This window comes from Lissotriton vulgaris, chromosome 9 (genome assembly GCF_964263255.1).
Source record: "Lissotriton vulgaris chromosome 9, aLisVul1.2, whole genome shotgun sequence".
NCBI lineage: Eukaryota > Metazoa > Chordata > Amphibia > Caudata > Salamandridae > Lissotriton > Lissotriton vulgaris.
Genome location: NC_141697.1, coordinates 250,480,750 through 250,500,875, shown reverse-complemented (window position 1 = coordinate 250,500,875; position 20,126 = coordinate 250,480,750). Strand labels below are relative to the sequence as shown.

Below are 20,126 nucleotides of genomic sequence, written 5' to 3'. Positions count from 1 at the left end.
TTCTGATTTAGTGAATCCTCCCATTTGACCATGAGATCTCGGTCGAGATCATCATAGGTGGGGAAGATGTGGGACCGTAAACCCCTAGGGACTATCTTGAGTTTTAAATAGTGCTTAAGAGTGGCCCCATCCCACCATCTGGAATTTTCTTGTTTTTTAAGTTTCTCTAGTTTCAGGAATTTGTCTCTAAGACCCTCAACTCGTGCAGGACCTGCTGCGGCTGATGCCTGGTGTGTGGGCATGCCTTTGGCCAGGTTTTCAAAGAGATCTGCTGCTGCTTTATCCCTGTCCATTCTATAGTGGACAATAACCTGCTGTGTGACAGTCACTAAAGTAAGAATGGTAACGTGGAGGCACCCAGTCCTAAGCCAAATCAGGAATACTGTGCAAAGGGGTTTTTAGAAAATTAGGACTAGAAGGGCGCGCTGCCTGGGTTAAGACGTTACAAAGTGTGTGAGGAGCAGGAGTGTCGTTGTGTAGTGCGTGAAGAGCAGACGGCAAAACACCCTTAACCGTCCAAACAAGTCAAAAGACAAGGCAAATTAACAAAAATAAGCTCTCGCAACTACATGTGTGTTCATCAAAACAAGGTACAATGACCAAAAGTTAAAAAGAAGCGCAGAAGCAGGTTCTTTGGTGTAAGTCCTCTTGTCACAGCAAGATGTTTAATTTTCTCCAGACTTGAGAATAATACAATCGCCGACACGTGTTTCGTCGTGTGCGGTTGAGTCACACGACTCTTCAGGGCTGGTAATACAAAATAATGTAGGCAATTGTTATCTAAACATGTTTCACTTGATGCTGCATATGGTGACAATTGTGCAACCGACATGCAGTTGTGACGTGCGTTTGTATCGCACATGGTTGGTGAGATTTGGTGAAGAAACTTGCATATTCGGGCAAGTGATTGGTCTATAGTGCTAATGTGCACGTAGTGAGTGAGATGGATTAAAAAGACCAATGTGTGGTCATGTGTCACTCGTACACAGTGGTCCTAGAAATTAGAGGGTGTTCGTAGTGATGGTGAATGAAACGTGAGATGTCAAATATATTTAATCTAATTAGATGTGTGAGGAGGTATTTGTGTGGCCTCATGACGTGGTAGTGATAAGGGTGCCTATATAGGTTAAAGATCCAGAGAGCACAATTCATGCAAAATCTTCTGTTCAATGGATGATAGGTATTACCTTCCACTCCAATTCCAATGTGTGGTTGGAGTAAGTCTGGGTCTTTAAAAGCTCAGTTTCAAGCTAAATAAGGTAAGGGTAAAAAAGAGAAAAAGGAACTCATAAGGAGGCTTCTAAAGGAAGCAAATGCTTGCAGGACTAAGTTGAGTCTCGGGCAGCAAAGAAAATCTTTCTCTTACCAATGGGTATTCTGTATGTATATGAAACAGTCGAAGCTGTTTGACAAAGTAATCAGTTGCAGTGTATGGCTAGAATTATCGTATCCCACTGGTAATTTCCATTTGAAAGTATAGCGCTATATAAAAAAGGGGATAAGGGAATCATGAGTTTCTGTTACATAGCGCTATGCAGTTAGTTTAAGCAAGTTTGCTAGTTATAGAAATCTAGAAAATTGCTTGCCCAGTCGCTCTTAAAGGATAACATTTTGAAAATGCAAAGGATTACCTGTATCTCGCTATGCTGTAAGGCGGAGAGCCGGGAGGGGATTCTTTATAGCGCCAAGTTGAGGAAACGAGTACGTGACCTCTGCGGTGGTGTGCTGGCGAGTAAATACAAAATTATAGTAAGACAAATGTCCCAGGGACATGCGTTCAGAGCATCGCGCACCCAACGCTTATTAAATAAGACGCGGTCCGTGGTGTATCGCACAAATCAGTCCCAGGATGCTTGTTTCCGGCCAGGGAAGACATGCTTGGCAGTTAGGGCTGGACTGTTCTCATGAGGCACAGGGTCAAGACTGATTTGCATATAGATGTGTCTGAACTAGGGTGGCCAAGTGAGCTAAAGAATGATGATGGATTCCACCCAGATCTGTGACTGGGGTGAGTGACTGCAAAGTGTCAGCACTCCATCCATCATTTCCTTGTGTTTGCTTTGTTCACCCTAAGTTGGCAGGGTATGCCCAGATGTGGGACCCTTGCTCACTTTGCCACTGGATTCAAGCTAGCCTGGCTGATGAGGGCTGTTAGCCCGAAATCAGACCCAGGATGCTTGTTTTTGGTCCAGGGAAGACATGGCTAGGCAGTACGGGCTGGACCGTTCTCATGAGGCACAGGGTCAAGACTGATTTGCATATAGCTGTGTCTGAACTGGGGTGGCAAAGTGAGTTAAAGAACAGTGATGGATTCAACCCAGATCTGTGACTGGGGGGTGAGTGTCTGAAAAGTTTTAGCACTCCGTCCATCATCTCCTTCTGTTTGCTTTGTTCACCCTAAGTTGGAAGGGTATGCCCAGACGTGGGTCCCTTGCTCACTTTGCCACTGGATTCAAACCTGGCTGATGAGGGCTGATAGGCCAACACTGGTCCCAGGATGCTTGTTTCTAGTCCAGGGAAGACATGACTTGGCAGTTCGATGGATTCAACCCAGATCTGTGACTGGTGGTCAGTGGTCCGACCATCATCTCCTTGTGCTTGCTTTGTTCGCCCTAAGTTGGCAGGGTATACCCATACATGGGTCCCTTGCTCACTTTGCCACTTGATTCAAGCTAGCCTGGCTGATGAGGGCTGTTAGCCTGAAACCGGTCCCAGTATGAAAGTTTCTGGTCCAGGTAAGACATGGCTTGGCAGTTCGGGCTGGACTGTTCCCATGAGGCACAGGGTCAAGAGTGATTTGCCTATAGCTGTGTCTGTAATGGGGTGGCAAAATGATCTACAGAACGATGATGGATTCAACCCAGATCTGTGACTGGGGATGAGTGTCTGAAAAGTTTCAGCTCTCCGTCCATCAGCTCCTTTTACTTTATCATGTAAATAGGTCAGTGAGTTACTGCTTTTGTCTGAGAGATTCTTTTGGTATTTGCAGTTTATAAGTTAAAATCTTAACAGTGATTAGTAAGCTATTAACCGTCATCAAAGAACTGCATGAAAACCTCAAGGTATAGATTAAAATGTTATGACTTTACCCCAGTCTTTCCCTATCCTAATATTTGAAAATGGGTTCATAAGGGTACAAATCAATTCTGAATATTAAAGAGAACCCCCCAAATATGGTGTTATGTTTTTAATTCTGAGTTTGTACTTCTCTTGTTATGCAATGCCATCCTGTGCCCTGGGCACTCCCCAACGTTTTGCTGACTGGTACTGGTGGTACCTGACTGACTGACCCTGGCCTCTGCCTAACCAGGCCCAGGACCAGTGCTATTCTGAAAGAGACACTTAAAGATACTGTGAAACACCTACATGCACTAGGGTGCACTATGGGTTAGGGTACCCCTATGATTGGCATAACCTATAAGGCCCTAGTACATAATAGGGCAGGGGGATGAGAATTACCTTTAAGTCCCTAGTATATAATAGGACATGGCAGTTTAGAGGCCAGCAGCCTTTCTGCACCTGCATGTGTGCACTGCTCAAGCCTGAGGACAGTTTAAAAGTAGCCCTGTGTTGTAGGACTGCTTTTAAAATGCAAATTGTGCCAAAAATCGACTTTTGCGTTTGGGGAACTTACAAAATGATGAACTACAATGTTGGGGCAACATTAAGTTAAGTGGAAAAATGTTTCCACTTAACTATGGCTGTATCATATATGCCACATAATACATCATTTGCTGCATAATCTAACAATTTCACCCAAAACAATTTTGTAGCTCAAACTGATCAAAAATGACTAAAAGAAATGTGACTTATGTTGCTGTGGAGTGTAGGGCCCTTTGCAAAAGTTGACTGGTCACCTTTCCCACTGCTGCATTTGTATGTTACACAGGTACTAATGAGGCAAAAGCTCTGCAGAGGCTCTTAGTATGTATAAATATGTCAAAATAATAAAGTATAAAATGTACCGCATTATGCTGCAGCCTTTTTATTGTTGCATAATTTAGTCAACACTGCAACATCATTTTGCCCTCCATTGCTGCATAACTCCAGTGGCCCGAAAATAGGTTGCACATGTTAAAAGTGTTTGTGCATGAAGCAGAGACCATGACGTTTGAAAACGTAGGGGCTGATTACGATGGCAGGTGGACTTCAGTCCGTCTGCCATCGAATCGGGGAATGGGACCGGCGGCCTGCAAGGTGGCGGCCCCACGATAGGCATTACAATGCGACCGTCACTATGGCGTTCGCAGTGCCTATCTTTTACATTGCAGCAGGTGCTGCTGGCTGCATCATCCACTGCAATGTAAAAAAGAGACAGGTTACATATATCAATGCACTACGTGGCAGGCACAATGCGGTGCCTGCCTCATGATGCAGTGATATGTAGGTGGGGCATCATAGGTGACCCCCAGGTCCGATGGCTGGGGGGAAAGGGGTACGAACCCCCAATGTCCCTTTCCGTCATCTTGTCCATGGTGTGTGAACCGCCATGGATAGGCTGGCGGGTAAGAGACATCGTAATCCCTACTGCGGTGCACCACAACCAGGACTGTAGGAACCACAAGCTCCTCCGCTGCACTGGCGGGCTCAAGGTGCCCATCGGGTTTGTGGTGGTTGGTCTTTCCGACCACCAGGGAGCAGCCTACCATTATAATATGGCGGGCGGTGATGCAGTCACCAATGGCGGCGCCACCGATGGGGTGACGTGGTGGTCCCACTGCCATTATAATCACCCCCTAAGTTTGGTGTGCGTGCAAATCCTACATTGCCAACCGCTGGTAAGTTGCACTACTACTGCTGAAAAAGGCCAATGGAGGTACCAATGGGTGAGGTGGACTGGTCTCAAGGGTCTTGTGACCTCAGTGACAGAGTCACTGCCGCACTAGGGTGTGCTGCTTGGTATGTCTGCCCGCAAGACTGGAGGTGAACTGCAGTATGGATTGTGGTGGACAGGCCTTCAAGGTTAACTCACACTTGCCACTGTTAGGGTACACCTGCGGATGCTAAGACACCAGGGCTTCTAAGGTCTATCGGGCCTTCTAAGGTGTAGCATCGGAATAAGCTCTGTCAGGAGTGTGGTCTGATGGACTGGTCATGAAGGCTGAACATAGTTCTCCAGGTCCAAATTCAGCAGCTCTGGACAGAGTGCCACATCCTCTCCCACACTGAACACCATACTGCCCCACAGAGAGAATCTCGCACTGCCTTCGGCTACATCTCAATTGTGCTGCGACTAAATTCAAATTATGCAATAGACAACAGTATAATTCTGCCTGAAAAAAAATTAATAACACCCTGGAAAAAGCAAACACTCATAAGGAATGCAAGAATAAGCAAAGCATGTGAACTGTAATCAGTAACAACATGGTTACCTTAACGGTTTTAAACTCCTATATGACTACAGGACCAGGAAGGGACCAGTTTCACTGTCCATTGCTTATATCCTTACAAAATGTAAGAAGTTTGGATTAAAAAAAAAAGACTACCTCCCTAAATACAGAGCCGCTGTACACATTTTATAAGCTAAAATAATTAAAACAGTTGAAAACGATCATATTAAACGTTTCTACTCCACCCATCGACCAGGTATTGCAGTACCTTTAGGAATGGTGCACTTCTCCACCCTGGGAAAATAATGTTGTTCAAAGAGAGAAGATAAAAAGAAAGTAGCACTTTTACTGGCAAACTCTGCAAAGTGGTACTAATGTGTGTGGGTGTAAATAACAATCTGGCCTGTCTGCTGACCACTCTGTATTGTTTTATATAGGTATTTAATAATATTTTCTCTCCGAGGTTGTTCTTTGGAGTAGAAAACAGTCAGAAAATGAGGACATATCCAGCCAATGTGTTCCGCTCTTTTTTGGATCCATTTCACAGGGGAACAAATAAAGAAAAGGAGAGGCAAGAGAGAGAAGTAAGAGCGGTCTCTTCAAATAACACAAGTGAGGAAGAGCGAGACAGAGAGAGAGCATGAATAGAGAGAGAGAGAGGGCAGGAGGGCGCTGCTAGAGGCAGATCAGGAGAAGTGGACACTGTCCTTGCCTTCTCTGGGCATGAAGGCAAAGAGTTTTTTTACCTTCTCGGCCCTTCCCAGAACCGGAGCCTTACTACAGCATAACAAAAGGGCAGAGGCCGGGTGGCCTCTTTGACTGCAGCAGGGCAAGTGCAGGGCCATTAGGTAGCGCTTTCACACGCTAATGGCCCTGCGATTAACAGGAGGGCGAGGGGTAATTATTTTGTTCCCTCGTCCCGTCCCCCGTGTTCCTCCCACTCCAAAATCTGGGGGGGACATATCCCCCGCGTCCCCCACACTTCCTACGCCCATGGATCTGGGTTAAATTCATCATTCTTTTGCTCACCATGCCACCCCAGTTTAGACCTGGCCATATGCAAATCCGTCTTGACCCTGTGCCTCATGGGAACAGTCCATCCTGAACTGCCAAGACAGGTCCTCCCTGGTCCGGCAACAAGCATCCTAGGACCGGTTCACCCCTCTTCAGACAGGATACCTTGATTCCAGTGGCACAGTGAGCCCAGGACCCACGTCTGGGCATACCTCTAAACTGGGGTGGAATGGTGAGCAAAAGAATGATGGATTTAAACCAGATCTCTTGACTGGAGGTGAATGTTTTGATTTATTCTGCATTCTGTCCATCAATTGTGTCTTTTGCTTTCTCGCCCTAAGTGAGCCAGGTATGCCCAGAGGTGGGTCCTGGGCTCACTGTGCCTCTGGAATCAAGCTATCCTGGCTGAAGAGGGATGAAACCCTGAAACCGGTCCGAGGATGCTTGTTTCCGGTCCAGGGAGGACCTGGCTTGACAGTTCGGCTGGACTGTTCCCATGAGGCATAGGGTCAAGACTGATTTGCATATGGCCAGGTCCAAACTGGGGTGGCACGGTGAGCAAAAGAATGATAGATTTAACCCAGATCTCTTGACTGGGGGTGAATGTTTTGATTTGTTCTGCATTCCGTCCATCAATTGTGTGTCTTTTGGGAATGAAACAGAAGCGCAGGTTGTCAGCCTTCATTCGGGAAGAAGAGAGGGGACTTTGAGGGCTATGGGGCAAGCGGAGGGGCTACTGGGCATCAACTTTGGGGGTTGAGGTAATTTGCCAATGTTGTCACGCGATCTGTCTTTCTGTGGCACTAAACTGAGCCAGGCACTACCCACTCAGCACTTGACTCTCAGTAGTCACCTTTGAAAGCTTTCACAGACTTCTCAGGGTGGTAGTTTGGGGGTGTCGAGCTCCGCACTCGACAAAAACTCATTGGTATAATAAACGACTGTCAAGAAGAAAAGTACTTTATTGTACTCTAGAACTGAGCCAGAGTCCGCATTTCCTCTCAGCCTTCTTGGTGGTCGCAGCTGCAATGATGTGGCTGATCCGAGCTGTCGGTGGCTATTCAGTGAAGTGCTGTTTTTCTCATAGTTGGTCTTTTGGGTGCTCGGTGCATCTATGCCTGGACTGTTAGGATCTGGAGTGATGTGGCAATACACAGGCTCAAGCAGAAGGTAAGGCTTCACACACCGACCTCGCACTTAGGCACAGCTGCTCAGGTCAAATCGAAGCATTATGATTTGGGCTCAGCGGCTCAGATCATGCTTCAGCTTCACGATTCCTGATTAAAATTGATGGGGAGAGTCAGGTCCCTCTGAAATTGGGGCCCATAGATCATTCTTCATAGTCTTCTGCAGACCAACAACACTGGGGTCACGCAGCTCCTCCTGGAAAGTCATTTTTCCTGTGAGTTGGAAGGCTCATTCCCTGTCTCAGCAGTAAGACTGGCTACTAAGTGCTTTGGTAACATAGCAGTCCTTTGAATGCTCTGCATATTATTTCCTTCCTTGGTCATACTTGGAGCTGGAACCACAAGTGCATCCGTGGGTCATACTTTTATACAAAGTTTGCGCTATAAAACTTTATAAATAAATAAGGAAAGCAGGCAGGAAATGTGGATTCACTCTCTGCACTCTCAGAACCTGTTTCTGGTTGTTCTTCTTTCAAGTGTCCTTTCCAGGTTCCTCTGTAGACACAGCCTTTGCGTAAAGTCATGCTCCCCATAGCAGGGTTTCCTCCAGCTTGGAAAACTCACAATAAAAGCACATAGAGGTGTGGGTGGTTATCTACGCTGGATTGTCAACAACCACATTGGAAGAGTGATCAGGGAAAAACCAAAGGCCCTCCTCATCTAAGGGAGGCCCCTTCACATTGAGCTACAGAAACTGCAGTCACACTCTTCACCCTCACTATCTACTAAATGGCTGGGCTACAGGAAGAAGAAGCAGCTCCTTGCTCAGCAAAAGGCTAATTGAATTTCTAAAACAGCCTGTCTCTCCTTTTTCCAAACTTGCAGACAGTCAGGCTTGGGGTAGATTGAATGGTTCCCACAGGCCTCCATTACTCTGGCTCACTAATATGCACCATGCATGTACCTCACAGCCACAAAATCACCCAACATACACTTGGGATGTTAGCGTTAGTATCTAGGTAAGCTCATAGAAGAGGAACTTTACGCAAATGGGCCAGTGCACCTCCACTCCAGTGACACAGATAAAATCTGGCCAATTAAAAAAAAAAAAATAGTATGCTGCCACAATCTCTCCATGTGCTAAACCCATGACAGAATGATAGAGACAGTAGTCTAATGTCTAGTACAATGATGCACCGCTACAGGTCACAGGATAGGCCCAGGACTTCACTCATGTCAAGGGGCATGCCTAGGCCTCTTGCGACCTATTTATCTGCTTCACTCTAAGCGATCTGATACGGGCGGCCAAGATTTGGGTCGGACCCTCCCAACGCTATTATACAGCGGGAACCGATTTGGGTATTTATTTTAGAACGGTTGATTACCATTCTTCCTATTCAGTGGCCGACACTCTTCTTTTGGCCCACTGTGGAATTACGATGTGTTGAACCCTCACCACATACCAATGATGGGTTTAGGCGTATGAAATTCCCCTCTTTTTTTTTTTTTTAATTTTTGAAAACCTTTATTGTGCATCAAAGAAGAACAAATACGGGCCCACAACCACCAGGCCGGCCACAGATACTCATGAAGCACCAGTGTATGCAATACGGCGACACAGTAATACATCATCACCATCAACAAGTATTGAAGAGTTACACTGTAAAAAGCTGTAATACCGTGTCCCAGGATCAGTGAAGGTTAATTAAAATTTTTTAAAGCAGCTATTAAATTCAAGTTGTACTTTTTCTTAATCATAAAAGAGAAATAATAAGCGAAGAAGGCAGAGTCCGTGCAGGTGGAACATGACGTTCGCTACAATTCACCACGCAGTAGAACAACCCAACAGTCAAGTCCCACCCAGGCAGCATGGCAGCCAGAAGTATATGCAACAAAAATTATCAGTCCTAACATCCCACCCAGTGTTCGCCGCCACCCATCCCCTAGTAGAACTAGACATGGACCCAGACAGCAGAAAGAGGAAAAACAACAGTGAAGAGAAAAATAAGGCACCATAGAAACTAAAACTAGAAACTAAACTTCTAACCCCCCACCCTACACGCATGCAGAGGCTATGGCCTGCCCCCCCCCCCCCCCCAGCAGTGTGTCTGTCGCCCAATAAACCCGAAATATAGCAAGAAGAAAGGAAGAAAGGAAAGAAGAAGAAAGAAAAAAGAATATTATAACCTCCAAAATATAGAGTGAGAAAAGAGCGTCCTAATCTTCAACTCTCAAAAAAACAAATAAGTCGAGAGGAGGATCAATTCTAGATGGTCCTGGTCCCCCCAGCCACAAATACATCCTCCACCCTGAACGTAAAGTACAGTAGCAAACATCGATGCAAATACAGGAGTGGAAGCCAAATCGCATCGTGCGACTAAAATAGATACAAAAACAGTCCCAACCCCGTCTCAGCCAGCCAAGAAGCCGATAGTAAAGAAAAGCAGCCTAGCCCTGGCCCGATCTTGGATGCATCCCCAAGTACACTCCCCGAGAAAAGCCCGCCCCCTCTGAGACAAAGAGACAATATGGCCACATAAAGAATGAGAGTGACTCAGGAGCACAAAATGGCCGTCGAAAATCACCATAAAATCCATTGTCCTTCATAGAGAGTTCCTCCGGGACACACAGAGAGTATGGGCTCCTCAATAATAAGAGTGAAGGCCACGAGGAAGGAGCCATCGAGGGGGCCAATAGTTTCATATACAGGTCCCGAGTCACTCGCGATGCTGAACGCAACAATGAAGCAGACTCCGGTGGAAGGGGAAACCAAGTATCCCAGGCGGGTCTGTCGGACGGCCGGTCGCGAGCGCCAGTAGAGTCTGAAGCAGGCACATCTTCCCTGCAGGCAGGAGGGAGCACTGTATCCCCACGAGGTTCTGGCAGAGGCAAATCAAGGCTTTGCTGGGTCCAGACATTGCGCCCCTGTTGCAGAGCAGACGCCATGTCGTCCAATTTCTCACCCAATACGTGGTAGCCATTGTACATGTCTGCTCGGAAGTCGCGCAGGGCGATCAGGATAGTTTCACAAGAAAGTGGTGGCTGCAGCCCCTTCTTCTCGCTCCCCCGGGAAGGCGCTTGTGAGCCGGACCCTAGCGCAGGCGGGGTAGCACCATCCGCGGGCAGGGATGGGCGCTCTTCCCCGTGCCACGAGGCGCCAAACAAAGCCATGGTACCGAGAGTCCGGAGTAGTCGCCGGGACGGGTGCGGCACAAGCGGGCGCCCAGCCAGAGCTCAGTATCACCAGATTTAATGCCAATCGAGCACCCGCCACCGCGAACTGCCTTACATCAGGCTAACATAGCGAGACCAGGAAGCAGGCAGCCGATGCCGAGCAGACATGTCCGAGCGACCCATGTCGCACACCTCCAGCCCCAAACAAAGGATTCATACCTTAAGAGCGTCTCATCCCAGCAAGCACTTTCAAGACACAGCTTGGGACGGACCTCTACAGGCAGCGTGGTCAGGATTATGACTCATGGGAACTACACCCCTGTTCAAGTCCTCGGCGCCTAGCGGGTAGTCCGGCCGCCACTAATCCTCCGAGGCACGGCAGCGAGCGACAGTGCAGGCGGGTGTCCAGGGCTGCAATCAGCTTCGCAAATATCTCCGGCCGCCGGGCAAGCCGAGATTCCGGGAAAACACGAATGAAGTCAGCGCTGCATCACAAACATTCCGCCGCCAAAAGCCACCAGGATCGAAGTCAGGATATCGGTGCGGAGGAAAAAGGCTGGTGGAGCCGGGAGCCTACAGGTCTGCTCCGGTCGCCATCTTGGCTCCTCCCCGAAATTCCCCTCTTTTTGATAGCCCTGACGAAGTTCAGTGTGAACGAAACGCGTTGGCGGAGGAATTTGTTTTAACTGGAATTTAATAAAAGAACTTGGAAATAAGAATTGGAGCTTTCGAACATTCCTTTTTTGGTGCACCGTCCTTGTATATATGCCTAGGCCTCTGTGTACACACTAGAATTAGTATGAGGCTAGGGCAGAAAAATAAAAAAGAAGAATACCAGATACATGCAGTCATGCACTTGGGGCTGAGAACATGACTAGGTACCATGCAGGGGTTATTACCGCCCCAACACAAGTTCTCACCAGCACCAGTGTAGCTGGTTCCTACTGAGCAGTATAGCTAGTCTTCTGTTAAAAATGATTACATTTCTGCAGAGAAGTGGCAGTACTCCGTCTTTCAAATAAAACAAGCATTTGCAATAAGTCTCGCCTATGCAAGAGCTACGGGCTTTGTCAATATCTATTATCCATGTTCTACAGCAGTGTTTTTTCAAATGCAGTGGTTCTGTTTTTGGCCTGATTAGGTCCGGGAGGACAAGAGTGGGTAGCGAGTATTCAATAAACGCTAAGGAGCAAAAGCTGTAGGTATAGGTAGAAACAGTTATTTATTTGATCTTTTCTTTTTTTGAATATACATAAATACTTGTACTTATACTGTATTTTCAGGTGCTCAGGTGAATAGTATGGTGCAGGACGTGACAAAAGTGAACAAAGTGAACGGACTGTCACACAACAACAAACAAGGTTAAAAAACAATTATATACAAATAGAGAGAGTAAAAATCCTTGGGTATGTCGACGGCGTTTCGATCTATGTAACTTTAGATCATCATCAGGACTGATGAGCTTCCTGAAACTGTAAAAGTTGGTATTTCAGTTACACAATTTTATACCTACATATTTATTTATTTGGGCTTGCAGTCATTGTGCTCCCCGAGATTAGTGATATAACATGCACATGTTTGTGTTCCATCACATGTGCATTGAATTCAATTAACAGGGTTTAAGGTACATAAATTCCTCACCTTAGAGTGCAACATATATGTGTAGCCAAAGAGGCTATGTTTAGGGGCTTATTTGTCTATTTGGATGCATGCAAAAATTCATTATAATCATTTAATGAATGGATTTTTTATTATTATTATTACCTTGCCAAGGCATTTTCAGACAAGGATGATATTTGTATACTTTAGTTGATGGTTGCTTACTGGAGAGAATCTAGTAATGGTATAAACTGTAATTAGTTTCACAGAGAATTGGCTGTTCATTACTAAAACTTGCAAATTTAAAATCTAGGTTATACTTGGAGGCGAGTAAGTAAATGGGCAGCGTCAGTTAATAATGCTTCGTGTTAGAAGCGAATTGGTCATTTTTTAAAAGGGGGGTTCAGTATTGCAGAATGAAGGAACTTACACAGTAGTTAAAGAAAATCTTCTCTCAATTAGGTAATCCAAGTAGCGCTCTGTCACTTTAATTTAGACGAGGGTCCTACATGGACTGTTTTTCAAAAAAACAAGATAGTTAATGGTTAAGGGCTGCATTTCTATGCTAGTGCACAATTAACCTTAACATTGGGTAGCGTGATGGGGCAGGGGTGAACTTACTTAAATGTTGTAGCAGAGCGAGGAAAAAGTTTGTTCCTTATCCTCGTTATGGAAAGTTCAATTACCGGCGCCTAAAAACTATAAGGGCAAGTAATCGGTAAAAACGAAAGAATTGTACTGTTAACCAATGTTAAATAATGGGGAGCTCTAAAGCAACATCGTTACAGAGCGTACACTTACGTTTGATTTCGGCGGTATTTGAAGCAGGTAGGGGGTCAGCTAAAGCGCGTTCGTCGCTCTGCATTTAATGAGTATTTGGCGCCTGAAACTATAACATAACATATTTACTACTTCGTTAAGCAATATATTACAATCTGCGATTAGGAGACCCTCGTTCAGTAAGGCGTACTTACATTAGTTTTGGCGCGGTCGCGGGGCAGGTTGGGGGTCCGAGTCTCTCACCAGCCGTTGCTCACAGTGTAGTGAGAGCTGGAACCGCCATTAGTAGTGTGTTTTGGCCTGCGCGCGCATCCACGGTGACGTGGCTGGAACGGCGCATGCGCAGGGGGTTCAGGCTAGTCTCTCGCTTCCGAGGATTAGCATTTGTAACTGGCACATGCGCTTGAAGTCTCTGGCAGTGCAACCAGAAAGTTATTACGCAATTGGGGTATTATTGGCGATTTTTGATAAAATTAGTCTATGTGTTGAGTTGGATTAGGCTGTGAAATTGGCGGGGTCCTGAGCGGTTAGTTTGGCATCCGTTTTGTTGGCAATTTAGTTGACAAATTAAATAATAGAAGGGAGAATCATATGACATTTCTGCCAAGATAAATCAAGAATTTAGGAGGAGAATTATGTGACATTTTTGGAATATTATAAACACATCACATTGTACGCCGTCGACATACCCAAGGATTTTTACTCTCTCTATTTGTATATAATTGTTTTTTAACCTTGTTTGTTGTTGTGTGACAGTCCGTTCACTTTGTTCACTTTTGTCACGTCCTGCACCATACTATTCACCTGAGCACCTGAAAATACAGTATAAGTACAAGTATTTATGTATATTCAAAAAAAGAAAAGATCAAATAAATAACTGTTTCTACCTATACCTACAGCTTTTGCTCCTTAGCGTTTATTGAATACTCGCTACCCACTCTTGTCCTCCCGGACCTAATCAGGCCAAAAACAGAACCACTGTATTTGAAAAAGCATCATTCCACCCCAGGTTCTAATAAGTGGGGTTCCCTTGTTTATAAAAAACACTACAGTAGTGTGGCTGCTCTGCAGCATGGCTGAAAGTTTAAAAAAAAAACAATAAGCGCCCAGCACTATCCATGAGGGGCTTTTTCTTAATATTGGATTATTCTCTGCCTTCAAATAAGTGACTAACTCCAGTCAAAGTCAGCGGGCCTTAGTCAGGTGAACTGGGAACCAAGCATATCTGAAAAAGAAATAATACTTACATTTAAACTGTAATTGTGACGCAGGTGCTGCTTACCTGAAACACTCTGTACACCTATAGTAATATTTTCTCTTTCATGCAGGTTTTCCCCCCAAGAGCCACCTCGGATTCTGAGGCAGAAGATGAATTCCTTTCTGCTGTGTCACCCCCAGGAAGACTGGGGAATCTTCTCGACTTCCTGCAACCCAAAGAGGACGATGATGCCACCAGCTGCAAAAACTTTTATCGCCAGTTGCAGGCCCTTAAGATCAAAAACAGCCAGTCCCTTTTGGAACTCGGCACACTTTACCAGACCCAGATAGGAGGGGTGGCAGAGGCAGCAGAAAAGGATCAAGAACTTGAGAGATTCTTTAGAGAGAACCAGAGCCGACTTAATGGATCCCAGGAGGCTACAAGGTAACCAACACCAAGCAATAGACAATGTGTAAGAATCAGGGTCCCTGCCGATGATGGAACAGTGCGGTCAATTGGTCCCTTCTTAGTTATGGGACCCTACAAGTAAGGATTGTATGTAGCATTAAATGGGTCTTTGTGGTCAATGGACCAATCCAGTCACTCCTTAAAACACAATCTGCATTTTCTCTGGCTCTTCTTGCACAGTTGAGGTCGAGGCTGATGCCTAAATAGCTTGACCACTTGTACTGTGACCATTGCAAGCAGCATAGGTGGTCCTGTTGTGAATGGATACAGTGTAGGATAAGGTGCTATCAAATGGTGGGCTGTCTGTACACTCTCAGACCGTGCTAACATTTCTTTACCTGATTTGCACATTGAACCAGTCGCTTCTCTGTCATATCTTTTTAAAGAAATACGTCCTTTCCCATTGGGTCAGTCTAATTTGAGTTTGTATCTTCTCCAAGCCCGTAAATATTTATTTCTGCGGCTACTTCTTCTCCCAATGTGCTGCCCTTTGTGATCGCTCTGTTCTTTGCCCTTGTGATAGATTGCACCGTAAGACACCTCCTTTCTTGCTATACACTCAATAACGTTCCTTTGACTTCGCCCTCATTTAGGCAAAGCAGTGCAAGTTCTCCCTACACATAGGCAAGCCCATCCATGTTTACATATCATGAGGCAGAGAATATTATTTTTCATTGATACAAACAGAAAAAACTGATTATTGTGACAAGCTACAATAAGCTTTATTCTGAGGTATCAACAAGCTCCTCTTATAAGCCGTTTGACTCCTAGTAAATACTACGATTGTTTAGCCAAGCACCAAGAGGATAGCTAAAATGTGTTCAATTAAATATGCAGACCGTGATTATGTAGATATGCAACTAGTTGAGTGTCTTTAAAGATTCCTTAAGTGTCCAACACAATATCCAAGGCTGCATGTCCTTCACACAGAGATTCCCTAAGAACACGAGTCTTCTGGGCCCACAGCTCATCAAGCATACAGATGGTTCTGCATGCTACCAGTCAGCTGAAATCACACATCCACCCCAAACAAGACACCCATTTTTTTTGTTTGAATATTTTTATTGTTATTATTATTGCATTTCGTGCATGAATATTGTTATTATTGCATTTCGTGCATGAAGTTACATTAGGACAACAAAGAAAACAGCAATCCTATTTAAGTGGTACACTGTTTGTTTTCCCATATATCCATCTCTTGTACCCAACAGTAAGAAGGGAAACGTCAAACATTTCAAGCATAACTGTGCAAGGATATTCATAAATAACAACAGTTTACTGTAATAAACCAAACAAGACACCCATTGCATTTATTTAGAGTCAGAATGTCTGAAAACGTGTTGCACTTGAACTTTGAGTAGCAAGAAAACTTCCACGAGTACCAGGAATTCTCACAGGAACAGATCCACCGATGCTAGAGACTAGGAGTCACACATACTACATTCAAGCACTAAGAAGATTAATGTCCTTTATCCTCACCTTTGTGTTCTACTCTGCATTCTCCCTCTTGTTAATCTGTTTTTTTACAGCTCCTTCTCCTTCATGTACTGATTCGTGTGTTACAGCTTTTCCTAAGGGATGTCATGTGTGCACCTGTAACTGTGTGTCTGTGTGTATTCTCCTACCTGTGCTGTCAGGTACACTATCTTGATTCCTGTTCCTCCTCTTCCCTTTACTCGTCTGTGTTATATTGGTCTTCCTTAAACATGCCCGCCTGGCTTCTTTTTCTTCACTCCTCAGTTTGTTTGTATGTTCCACATGCTTCCAATGCTGTTTTTTTTTTTTAATCTATTCTTTCACTGCCTTTTGCTAGTTTGTCTACTGTTTGTCCTCTGCCTGTCTGTGCCTTATTTCTTTCTATTACCATACTTCTCTTATGCCTACCTCACTTACACTCCAAATCCTCCATGCAGACTGTTAGTAGAACTTCCTTCCCATTAGTTCATCTCTTTGTGCCTCCTCTGGTTTGGATTTCTAGATCATATCATTGGATACATCTATCCTTTACTCCTGTTCCCTTTTTAAAATATTTGTTTTTATATATTGATGCAAGTCTGTCCCAACTCATTCTGAGATACTTGGAGCATAGTTCTCATCTTCCGGTACCATGTACTGATATCCAAAATGTACTTAAAGCCCTTCAAATGTTAGTGCTAATAAAAATAGCACATAGGTCTGAAGCCATAGCAGCCCTAAAGAGCCTCGTACCTTTTTTTGCCTTATGCATGTTGATTCAATATTTAGGCTCAATGCACTATATAAACAACACATTTCTTTGTTTTTCTTTTAATTTGTGCCAATTTGTTGTGCTCGATATAGATCCAGTCATATCCTGCGACCTGATTCGCTGAATGGCCTGTCTGCTGAGTATTCTGAAAAAAAACACCATCAACACTCTGATCAAAATGCTTATCTTAGATCTAAAACGGCAACATTAGCCTGGGCATCACCTATTACAGTCCCTAAGCCCTTCAACATGACCCTTCGAGAGGCTCAGAAGAAGGCCAACATGAGATCCACCTCTGTTCTTCAGGACATAAGCAGCTCATGGATGGAGCAACAGACCCTGGAAGAAGCAGAGTGCCAGAGGCAGTTCCGCGCCCAGCCAGTTCCAGCTCATGTTTATCTCCCACTCTACGAAGAGATGAAGGAGCAAAATGAGGCCCGGAGAAGTGTGGAGATCCAGAAAAGATGTGAGTACCTGCTTTCCACCCAAAAACCATTCAGCTTTGTGGAAAAAGAAGAAAAAAAAAAGGAGACTCAACTAAAGATGCTGACCACTGCTTCGGAGCCAGAAAACAAGAAGACGACAGTAGTGAAGAAAATCCCCAAATCTGTCCAGGATCCCACAGTCGGTGATAAACTTCGAGGTAAGATGCCTGGGGTTCTGCAGTGATATGGTTCACTTCAAGTCATAAGCTAGTGGTCAGAGATTGTGAGAATAGGGCTACCAACTATCTAGCTGAATATTGCAAGAGAAAACCAATGACCACACACAAGAGACCAAGAGATTACACAAGACAAAGCAGAAACAATTGAAGTTATTAAATACATATTTTGGCCTGTCCCAGCAACTGGTCCCACCGGTTTTCTTGATACATGCATGTTTCTTTTCGCACTGCACATGTCCATGTACACATCTCTCTTTCAATTCTTCATCAAACCATCCTGGCTAATCCCTTTTACTAGCACGCATCTCTTCTAAAACTGCCTTCCATTACAGTTCAGAATTAAAAGCAGCCATGTTTTTATACAAGCTTTGGATTGTAGCAAGCTATCTAGAGGCTCTCCAAGACATTAATATAGGTGTTTTCCATCAAGAAACAGCGTGGATAACGGTGCTGTAAAAATCTTTCAGTAGCCCCTTATCCTAAGATGTTTGTTAAAAAGTAGTAGCATTTACTGGCAGTTTGAATAATCTAATAACCTATTGAAATACTTTAGTGTCTGCTAGAGTACCAATAACAAATATTTTCCATAGCTGCAAATTATGCATGTGCCTTTAGGAAAACTGTATTCCTGATTTCAAAATAATGAATGCATAGTAGGAAAATACTTGTTTCGTAGGAGAAACAATGTCTTACTGGTGCAGTATATCCCTCTGGAATAGTTGGACATTGCACGCCCCATGCTGTGAAAAAGAACGCCATTTAAAATTAAGATGTGGAGCATAATGTCCACTGTTGTACACATCATAGCTATTGGTCGATAGAAATTCTGTCCCCCAAAATTAAATGCTATTATAATTGATGTTTTATATGAAACTGTACTCCCATCATCTATAGTGAATGTTTTCGGTGCCGTTATTGCCTACAATGCAGTGGTATAAAACCCATATTTCATAGGATCCCATGAAATATTTGTCATACCTTATAGAAAAGGCATCAATCAATCATTTGTAAAGCGCACTACATAACCACGAGTGTCTCAAGGCGCTGGGGAGGGATGGGGCGCTACTGATCGAACAGCCCGGTCTTGAGTATTCTCCTGAAGGTCAGCAGGTCTTGGGTCCGTCGAAGGCTCAGTGGGAGGGTGTTCCATGTCTTGGCGTCGAGGTAGGAGAAGGATCTCCCACCGGTGGTTGTTCTTCGGATGCGCGGGACGGTGGCGAGTGAGAGGTCGGCGGAGCGTAGCTGGCGGTTGGAGATGGTGAAGGAGAGCTGTCTGGTGGAGTGTCTTGTGTGCGTGGGTGAGGAGCTTGAAGGATATCCTCTTGTTGACGGGGAGCCAGTGCAGGTTTCTCAGGGGGGGGTGATGTGGCCGTGGCGTGATAGGCCGAGGATCAGTCGTGCTGAGGTGTTTTGGATGCATTGTAGTCGTTTGATGAGCTTGGTTGGGGCTCCCGCGTAGAGGGCGTTTCCGTAGTCTAGTCTGCTGCTGACGAGGGCCTGGGTGACTGTCTTTCTTGTATCTGTCGGGATCCATCTGTAGATCTTGCGGAGGGTGTTGAAGCAGGAGGAGGAGACGGCGTTGACTTTCTTGGTCATTGAGAGCGTTGATTCGAGTATGATTCCCAGGTTGCGTGCGTGGTCGGTGGGTGTCGGGGCTGCCCCCAGTGCTGTTGGCAACCAGGAGTCGTCTCAGGCTGAAGGGTTGGAGCCGAGGAGGACCATCCTAATGACCGCTTCTGCAGAGCGTCACCATTACCCTTTATTTAATTAGTAACCTTCTCATGAAAGTAAAATTGTAACGGTCAAATTGCAATCAGTGCCTATTGTCAACTGAATAGTGTATAAGCAGCTTAAAATCTCAGAGGTTAGCCATTGCTCATTTATTTTATTAGCAGTAGTATTTCTGAAAGCCAAGCAAAACCTGAATAATCTCAATGAAGTAATAGTCCCATAGTTAGCTCAGTCTGGCTGGTAGTAGATTCACTAGTCCCTAAGCCTATCTAAGCATAAGCACTGAGAATTGATAATCCGCAGTCTATTTCTGCAAGTTCTGTCTTTCTAGCAGTTGCTTCAGTGATCTTATTTTCAGTTTTTTTTTCATTAAGTTATGTGTCTCAGCTACACAATTACTTTATTATTTTTTACTAAAGTATATAACAATATTTCCAATACACGTTTCCATGTTTGAAGGAAAACATGGTTTTCATTTTAAATGCACCAAAAAAACATATCCTATAATAAAATCCATAACGGATAACTTGTGTAATATATATGTCTACTGCCATTTTGGGGTTCTAGAGGTATTTACCATCAGCTCTGCTTTCAGGTTCTACTAAACTCAACTAGCGAGGCTCACTGAGCCAGGGGTGTTACATCTGTTGCTTAAGATAGTAGACCTAGTGTAGGTTGCTCTTAACACCTGGGTAATGATCTTAATGACCCCATCCCAGGCTGAGAAAATCCAGGGTTCAATCAGGCTGAAACACTGCCATGATACCGGTGTTCATGTTAACCCAGTATGTAACATGCATGGCCATGCCAGCAT

General features: G+C 44.8%; 1 protein-coding gene across 1 annotated transcript in view; it reads left to right on the top strand.

Moving 5' to 3' along the window:
- Positions 1-20,126, top strand: part of FAM161B (FAM161 centrosomal protein B) — a 90,949-nt gene that overhangs the window by 6,658 nt on the left and 64,165 nt on the right. The window contains exons 2-3 of the mRNA XM_086937469.1: positions 14,353-14,666; positions 17,010-17,560. Coding sequence (XP_086793595.1) covers positions 14,353-14,666; positions 17,010-17,560 — 865 coding nt within the window. The remainder of the gene's footprint in view (positions 1-14,352; positions 14,667-17,009; positions 17,561-20,126) is intronic.